The sequence below is a fragment of the Mustela lutreola genome, chromosome 1 (genome assembly GCF_030435805.1).
Source record: "Mustela lutreola isolate mMusLut2 chromosome 1, mMusLut2.pri, whole genome shotgun sequence".
Lineage (NCBI taxonomy): Eukaryota > Metazoa > Chordata > Mammalia > Carnivora > Mustelidae > Mustela > Mustela lutreola.
The window spans coordinates 183,493,137-183,502,620 of record NC_081290.1 but is presented as its reverse complement, the minus strand read 5'-3'; the positions used below and the strand labels follow the sequence as shown (position 1 = coordinate 183,502,620).

The 9,484-nt window shown below is 44.2% G+C and overlaps 1 protein-coding gene across 1 annotated transcript in view; it reads right to left on the bottom strand.

Annotated features, from left to right (window-relative positions):
* LOC131828791 (uncharacterized) overlaps positions 1 to 9,484 on the bottom strand; it is a 23,120-nt gene continuing 13,636 nt past the window's right edge. Inside the window, exons 9-13 of the mRNA XM_059169851.1 lie at positions 8,330 to 8,416; positions 6,606 to 6,752; positions 5,997 to 6,194; positions 3,113 to 3,235; positions 1 to 2,464 (exon numbers count right to left, since the gene is read on the bottom strand). Of these exons, the coding sequence (XP_059025834.1) occupies positions 2,399 to 2,464; positions 3,113 to 3,235; positions 5,997 to 6,194; positions 6,606 to 6,752; positions 8,330 to 8,416 (621 nt within the window). The 3' untranslated portion in view covers positions 1 to 2,398. The remainder of the gene's footprint in view (positions 2,465 to 3,112; positions 3,236 to 5,996; positions 6,195 to 6,605; positions 6,753 to 8,329; positions 8,417 to 9,484) is intronic.

The window sequence follows — 9,484 nt, the reverse complement described above, 5'->3', positions numbered from 1 at the left end:
AATTTGGTATTTATTTTGCCTGATGGCTAATATCTTAAACGGAGTGATTAAGGGATGCTTGGGTGACTCAGTGGGTTAAGCCTCTGCCTTTGGCTCAGGTCATGATCTTAGGGTCCTGTGATCGAGCCCCACACCTGGCTCTCTGCTAGGTAGGGAGCCTGCTTCCCCTGCCTTCGCTGGCTGCCTCTCTGCCTACTTGTGCTCTCTTTCTCTCTCTGTCGAATAAATAAATAAAGTCTTTTAAAAAATAAACTGAGTGATTAAAACAAAGGGAAGATCAACCTTTAGCAGCAAAGAAATGAGGACCGAGTTCCTGCATAAGATGCCAGGTGTAGTGAACCAAATCTGAGACGATCTCCTCATGACTGGATTTAAAGCTCGTTGTTAAACCTGAATTGTAAATCTTTTAATCTTCACAGTCATCCAGTGTTTTTAGTTATAATTTAACTTCCCTAATGTAATTGAGCATCAGTATTTTGGTTAGATTTCAAGTGGAATCCTCAGTCGAGTATGGACACTTCATCATTATGACCAAATATGTCTGGAGCTGAAACTTCTGCATGTGAGGGGGATACAGAATTCCCTAACTAGTTGTCATTCATCACCCATACACGTAGCATTTGTCAGGTTTCCTTGCCTCGCCTGTCTTTGTTGCTTTGCTCGAAAGACTCAATGGAAATCTTTATGTAACAAAGAAAAATCCCTTCTGTTACTCATTTTGGGGTATAGTACAGAAAATTCTCCATATAAGAAGCAGCTTAACTTGCTGGCCTTGGGTTTGTCACTTGAGCTGGCTTCTGATTTGAAGTTTGTATTTGAAGAAAAATGTTTTGGCTTCCACTGAATGCATGGGGCGGTTTTGTCTCTCCTGACCAGCACTCAAACTTGTTTCAGACGGCTGTGTATCTGTCAGAGATGTTCCAACCAGAGCTTCTACAGTGAATTCTGTGAAGGCCCCACGGCCTGTGTCTTACGGCCACATCTCTAAAGTCTCATTCCAGATCACCAAATATTGTGTAAAAACATCCAACTACTTTGTGTGACTCAGTGGCAGACAATTTCAGATAAGTTAATCAGCCTGATAAAGGACAGTGTATACAGATTTGCATTTCTAGAAAGAGGTTTAGTCAATATCTCTAAATAATGAATGTTTTAATAAAATGAGTGGTCTAATCATCTTTTAGTCCCATTGAATGCATGTTACCCTCTGCGCCAAATATTAACGTCTGTTATGTTATATACGCACCCGAGGTTAGAGTATACATTTATGTGATGGGCACATCAATGTTACAGAATTTTTAAAATTCTCTTATTAACCTTATTAGGTATCATATTTCCACATTTAACATCTTTTAAACATACAGACTGAAATACGATCACCATTTTCTTTCTAGATCAAAAAATAAAGCAGAAAAAGAAATATTACCTGTAGATAATATTACCTGTAGTTATGTTCATGAAAAAAAATCTGAAAATGAGGAAAAATAGTTGCAGAATAAAGAATTCCTACAAGGCAATTAAATAGGGAATCCAGTGGAAAATGGGCTAAACACTTGACTGGCATTTCTCAAGAGAAGACACTGAAATGGTGTACAAACGTATGGATGGTGTCCAGTTTCAGGGCCATCAGGAAAGTGTAAGTTAAAATCATGTACCCAGAAGAGTGCACAAAATAAAAAAGATGGAACATACTAAGTGCTGATAAAAGCAGAGAGTGACCAGAGAACTCTTACCCACTTCTGGCGGCAGTCCATATGCATAAACCACTTTGGAAGTCCCGTTGGTACTATCTGCTAAGGAGGGAAATGTCCAGCCCTTAAGATCCAGAATTTCCAGTTCTAGGTAATGCCTGTTGGGTGCAGTCACATACAGTGACCAAAAGGTGCACAAGGCTACTCGTAAGAACCCCAAACTGGAAAATACCCACAAGCACATCAGTAGTGAAAGACTGCATGTGGATATTTCCACACAATGGAATGATTTATAGCAAAGACCATCAGCAAATCACAACTACATGCGACAATCTGGGCACACCTCACAAACGATGCTGAGCAAAAGCAAAAAAAAAAAAAAAGTAATCCAATATTTGTGATTCTATTCATGTAGAGTTTGTGAATATTCAGAAACAGCTCATGATGTCTGAAGTCAGGTCAGTGGTTATTCCCGGGAGGCTGACGACTGAGGGGCGGGACGTGGGGGGCGTCCGGGAAGCGGGTGACGTTGTCTTTCTTGATGTGGCTTACATGGAAACGTTCACTTTAGATGACTTGTGGGGAGTGCATTTATGATATGTGCGCTTTTAAAAGCTGTGTTGTATTTTAATAAAGTTTTAAAGGTAGTTTCCAGCCCAGACATGGGTGATAACATTACATAAAGTGGACTGGGGCCCAGGCTGAAGTCAGTGTTCAGTTATTTCTCCCGGTGCTAGTTGCTGATCTGGATCTTGGCATGCAAGGTCACCACTCTGCATGAGAAAAATGAAGGTATTTGGGTTTTTTCTCTTTGCTAATTATCTATATACTTTATAAAATATTAGTGTTGGCTAATATTTGTTGGCTTTTAAAGATATATATTTTTTTTTTTTTTAGTAGGCTACATGCCCAATGTGGGGTTTGACCTCCTGACCCTGAGATCAAGAGTTACATGCTCTACCGACAGTCACCCAGGCGTCCCTAACGTTATAACATTTTATATGCTATGATAAAAAACAAAAAACGTTTTATACAACAGCAGGAGGTATCATAATGAAAGAAACCCTGAAGGAGAAGGCAAGGGACCCAGTTCTAGTTACTACTTGCCCTCTCCCAGCTGGGTGACTGGGGGCTTGGTGGAGTCTCAGTTCCTACTCTTTGGGTTAATGCTTTACCTGCCCGAAGACAGAGAGATAAACTCTGTGATCTCTTCCTCTCTAACTCTGAGATTCAAGATCTGCCATCTCCCCTCCTGGAAGAACTCTTAAAGTGACAGATGATGTAGCTTTCCTTGCCACCATTGATTTCCAGTCTTTGTTCTGCTGGCATGTTCAATTGCCAAGGGGGCTCCAAGCTCATGAATGTTTCAAGGTGTATAGCACAGCACAGTCTTCATGCCCTAGATCATAAAAGCATCTCACCTTCTCTTCGTCTCCACACTGTTCTCTTGGTTTTCTTGGGATCGGTTGTTCTGCAGTGAGGAGGGATTTTAGAAAATGTTCCATATTGGTGAAGAGGAGAAGATCCATGTTTCTCTTAATATACTGTGGAGAGCATGGAAGGCACAGTTAATACCTTTGCTCCCATTTCTTTTAAGCACTCCTGGATCTTCCTAGATTGGACCTGAGCATAGTACATAGAATTTTGTCTTTAAAATCAAAGCAAGACCTCTCTACAGATGGTGGCTGACAGAGGACCAGCATTCCCGCTCCACAGCTGCCTCTGTCTTAGGCAAGCTTTTAACACTTCCAAGCGTCAATTTTTTCATCTGTAAGTTAGGAATAAAAGTAGCATCTAGCTTATAAGTGCCTAGAGAAGATGAAATGAGATGATGCATGTAAAAGTCTCAGCAGGACGGCTGGCACATGGCAAGCATGTGATAAACATTTGCTCTGACCTGCCTTGTAGTTCCCTCTGGGAGCCTGGAATATTTCAGTATATGATAATGTCAGGGTCCACACACACCTGTTCATTAATGTGGTAAATGCGCTGAGAGCCTACTGATGAGCCTGGCCTGGGGGCTACCACAGGAAACAGAACAGACAAACATCTCTGTCCTCGTGGAGCTGATGTTCTATTAGGGGAGGGAAAGTAACACACAAGCGTGAGTGAGTAAGTTACACAGTAGGTTAGGAAGTCCTACGGGAGACAGAAAAGTAACGCAGAGTAAGGAAAAGCTGAACAGGAGAAAAGAGGGTTGCGAATGAGATGGCCTAGTCCGGGCAGGCCTCAGGGAGGAGGTGACACTTGGACAAAGACATGGAGGAGGTAAGGGAGCTGGACATGCTCTAACTTGTTAGACAAGGGTTTCTCAACCTCAGCACCACTGACATTCTGGGGTGGAGAGTATTTTGTTGTGGGGGCTGCCTAGGCATTGTAGGCTGTGCGGAGCCATCTAGTTTCTAACCACTGGTTACCAGCAGCAGCCCCCTCCTTGGAGCGGGATGATTAAAAATGTCTGCGAACATTGCCTCGTGTCCTGTGGGAGTGAATATTGCTCCTGGTTGAGAACCATTGCCATTGCAGGCAGAGGGGAGAGCCCCGAGTGTGTCTGAAGACCAGCAAGGAGGAAAACGTGGTTGGGGGCGAGTGACCGAGGGAAGAGTGGCTGGTGAGGGGTGGGAGACAAGGAGCCTTGGCTTCCTTGGCTTTGACTCTAAGGGACATGAGGAGCCACAGCATGGTTTTGAATTTTTCATTGTTAGAGGATCACTGTGACCAGCGAGCAGAGAACAGACTGAGGAGAGACAAGGTCAGAATCGAGGGCCAGTTAGTAAGTGTTACAGGAATCCAGGCGAGGCGATGTGTGCCAGCACCAGGCTGCTGGCACCGTAAGCCAGAGACATGGTTGTATTATGGATCTTCTCTGAAAGGAGTGTTTCCTGATGGGTTGGTTATGGGGTGTTTGCAACAGGCTTCAAAGATGACTTTGGCTTAAAAGACCAGAAGAGTACAGTTGCCATCCATTGAGATGGGAAAGGTTTCGCGTAGAGGAGGTTTGGACAGATGGGTTTGGGGCGTGTTGAGTTTGTGAAGCTTCTTACACCTACGAGTGGAGGTGTCTGGTAAGCACGTGAGGACATGGTTCAGTTACAGGGCTGGGTGGGGCTGGAGATAAAAATTTGAGGGTCCCTGACATACGGATAGGGTTTAAGCTAGAAGATGGGACGAGATGCCCAAGGGGAGCAGATATAGCCAGAGAAGAGACGAGGACAAGACTGAACCCTGGCCCTCCTACATGAAGAGGCCCGGGAGAAAAGGCAGATCAGTACAGGAGGCGGAGAAGGAACAGCCACACAGGTAGGAGGGAACTAGGGACGCTGGTGTCCTGGGAGCCAAATAAAGACTGAACCGAGCAGGAGGAAGTGTGCGGATGTGTCCAACGCTGCTGTCAGAGGAGGAGAAGGGACTGTGCATCCTCTGGGGTCTACGGGGGCTGGGGTACGACTCATTCTGGAGTCTGGATGACCACCATTGCCATCACTGTCAGCGACTGTGAAATAAACCTCTCACTCGGTAACTAGTGGAGATGTGGTCACAGACAGGTGTTTACGGAGCCTTACTTGGGAGATCTAGAATCTGATCTCAGATCTGCCATGACAAATAGCTTCATGATTTGGGGAAGATCACTTATTTTCTCCTTAAATACAAAATGTGACTAAAAATATGTATGCTACCAAAAAAAAAAAAAAAAAAAAGATGCATCCTCCCTATTCTCCAGGATCCCTGGTTGGAACGAATGAGGTCATATATACATAAAAGTGCTTTGAAATGTATAAAGTCTTATTTAACTCATGGGAGAGAAGGTGTTCGTGTTTGTAACTCAGGAATGAATTGATCTTTAGTGGATGATGACAATTTTAAGATTACAGACACTTTTAATAGTTAAAAAGCTGGATGATAGTATTCTCATAAAGGTGCTTTAAATAACGCAATATTAAGAATATCCTTGTCAGGCTTGCACAGGAAACAACACACTGCAGTTCAATAAATAGGCTACTACCCAGGGCATCTAAATTTAATTACTGAGTCACCATGAATTTTATAGATGGCATTCTGCATATTGATAATATGTTAGTGGAGCATGAGTTAAAGAACTAGGGAGCCCAGTTTGTAATCCCCATAATCAGAGAGCCGGGTCCCCACTGTCTGCCTTGTAGAATACAGGATTGAAGAACATATTGTCATAAGCAGTTTGAGAAGCAGGCTGAGTGTCAGGGCAGCGTACCTCCTGGGGAGGCCAGGAATATCTGTGAAGACGTCAATTTTTAACAGACACGTGCTACACCAGTTAAGATTAGTTACCTCTTCTGATGACTCTGGCTCCAAGTGAGACTCACACTTCCTTTCAAGGAGCGTAGAGAGCAGATCTCTTCCTCCTTCAGAGACGGGCTGCTCATCTAACAGAGCAGCACTCATGCTTTGGTCAAGCTTACTGTCCCAGGAGACAGCGGACATTCGCAGAGCGGTAGAGAATGCTTCCCCGAAATAAGCCCGCAGGCCCTGGTCAAGGAAACGGTGAGGGGGCCACATCAGTTCCGTTCTAGGTAACTGCTATTAAAGCTTCAAAATTACAGTTGAAAGAAAAATGGGGCTCAGTTTGGATCCTCTTTCCTAGCCCTTAGCACGGGTTAGGACAGTCATTCCCAATTCTGGTGAGCCTTTTGCAATGACAAGGACGTACTGGGATGCCATTCTCATAGGAAGACCACTTCTCTCTGAATCCCTACAGAGTGCTGCGTGCATTTTGTTATATGCTGCCACAGGAAATTCGACCAGGAAAACCTTCTTCCTGGCCAGGCAGTAGGAACCAGAGGCCAACAATGGGACCTAAGGAGATTTGAAATGTTGCATGGCTTAAAGAATTGGTTATTCTGGGAAAGAAGCTAAGAGCCCTGTGCATTTTATAAATACCTTGTAAAATGACCTCAGAAAGGCAGGGTTTGTGTCCTGGCGGAAGTCCTTGGCGACGACGTGGGCCAAGCAATGGATCAGCAGCAGAATGAAACTTCCCACAGACGCCAAAGACTCTCTCCCAATAAACAGTGTGTTTCCAATGCTCTAGGTAGAGGAGGTACCCAAACACAGAGATGGCAACTTCAGAGAAAGTTTCCACTACCTCTTTCTCTTCCTAGTTTTATGTGGTCTAAAATAATTTTGGAATCATAAAGTCAGAGACTCCCCGGGGCTAATGGAAATTTACTGAAGGAAAGATTCAGATGTAGAGGGAAAAACGATTGCTTTAGTTCAACTCCCTGAATAAATCATGTTCCCCACTGTCTCTCCAGCTTTTGCTACCCCCGTGGTACAGAAAATAAACTACTAGAAATTCAGAGCGAAGTTACGCATGCAACTGTTTTTTAATCGATGTCCTCCGATCACTCTTTCCTTAAGCAGTGGTTCTCAAACTGTATCTGTGGATAAACATCACAAGGGAGTGATTCTGTTCCTGGGGGCCATCCCAGCATGTCCAGTTCTATGGGCTGGTTTAGGAGAGTCCTCGGTATTTCCATTTTTACCAATCTTCCCAGGTGGTTGACCCAGGAGGTCCGAGGACCACAGTTTGAGAATCAGTGCCTTATAGGGCGCTCTTTCTTTGTCTTTCATGTCTTTATTGGAATCATGTTCTCCATTATTCTGTCTTGTCTAATGGACTTGAAATAACTCCCTTGTTCAGGCAGTAGGTTGGAGTGGAAAATATTAGTTAATTTGGAGTCAGATCGTCTGAGATCTGTCCCTGGAATGAACTCTGGGTGGCGACACAGAACAGCGGTTAAAAAATGAGGTTGGCGTTCAAATACATCTTAACTTGAGTTTAAACTCTTGCTAACGCTGTGATCTTGGGAAAGTCACTTGACCTCAATGGGCCTCCATCTCCTAAGAGCACCCACCCCCCCGGTTGGGGTGCTGTAAGCTCTGAATGACATAAGGCGTGGCCCACGGCCAAGTGCCTGACACACAGTACTCAATGAATCCTGAGTTGGTATTCCTGTCAGTAAAATGGGAGTAAATTCTTGTCTACTTCATAGATTGCTTTGAGGATTGAGTGAAAGGATGCCTGGAGGGTACAACATATGAGTAATTTTTGGTGTGACGAAATCCCCTAATAACCAACTCGTCAAGTGTGAACTGTTTCCTAGTCCTCCAGCACTGGTTAGCCGTGCCCCTCTCAAATCACGGTTTACCAATGGATTGTTCACAATGTTTAAGGTCTGTGTCCACCGGCTTTGGGCTGCCACCAAGGCCCTGCTAATCCTATCTATTCGAGGAACTGCAAGAACAGGAACAATTTCAATCCCTTTCTGCAGAAAGATGCTGACGGTGCAGGATTTGCTGATGCAGGGACCAAGACTCTTTTATGGGAAACACCAGTCTGGAACCATCGACTCTGATGACAGAGATTCATTAACAGGCACAAAGCCATCATGATTCTCTGGGCCAGGACATATTCATTTCACTAATTGGAGAAAGCTTTTACATGGTGACATTTATTATGTCTTACTAAATGACTTATTACCAAGGGGGATAAAGAATGTCAGGATTTGAGAGAGAAAAACGTTTTATAACATTTGGTGTTTTTGCTTATTTTTAGACCCTAGAATTTTACAAACCCTCCTCTGGGACCGAATTTGCAGCACCTGATAGAAGAAGGAGCCTTGGAAGGCATTCTCTGAGGCATCCATTGCTGGAAGATGAGAGGCAATCTGCAGGGTGATTTCAGGAGCCTGAAAAGAATAAGAAACAAATAAAACCCAAACTGAAACCCATCGTCTTGCTCAACAGTTTTCATGTGGCTCAGCTATAGAACACCAATCAAATTAATGGGAAGCAAATGCATTAGAATATCAACTTAAAATTTAATAGGATAAGAAGAGGAAAGCACAGAGTACTTATGTGTTTAATATTTATGCTAATTATAAGAATTAATTTATTACATTTCTAAATAGAGCGTGGCAGTCAGGCATGGGAGCTCTCGCGCATGATGGCCAGGTCCTCATCCCGCACGACCCTTTTGGTTGTAGAATCTGGGTAAGTTAACTCAATCATTTTGTGTTTTCCCACCTCGCTTTTAAAATGAGAAAAAAAATATAGAGGATCCTGGAAAGATGGCAGAGGAGGAGGATCCTAAGCTCATCTCGCCCCATTGATGCACTTAGGTAACAGCCACATCAGTGTAACTAACCCACAAAATGACTTGAAGACTGATAGAACAGACTCCTCCCAGTTAATCGCAGAGAGGAGGCCACACGGAAAAGGGTAGGAAAGCTGGAGACATGGTTGGGAACAAACCCCTAGCAAGAGGGAAAGATAACCACACGTACCAGTTTGATGGCAGCCCAGCGATGGGCAGGAAGCAAATGTCTAATCTGACTGCAGATCCCGCCTACCAACAAAAAACTCACAAGGGGCAAAATAAGGACAAAGCCCTGTAGTTCAGGGTCACTGCAACCCCAACAGAGGGACTGGGGGCAGACATCTGGTCTGTCTAGAGGCCCTACCAACAAACGAAAGACTCTCAGGAGACAATACAAGGGAAGCAACTGTAGTTCAATGTGACTGCAGCCCTGGCAAATGAGCTGAAGGCATGCATCCGGTCTGATACAACTACGAGCCGGAGGTGGCCCTAGACTGGCTTCTTAATAGTGTAGAGACTAAACCCTGCCCACAACAGGCAATGTGGGCTGTTACAGCTGACTGGACTGAAGGCAACATGTCTTCACACAACATTAGGGTACGCACAACATACAAAGGAGACACTGCTGGTGCATCTGGTCTGGTGAACGGACACTGTA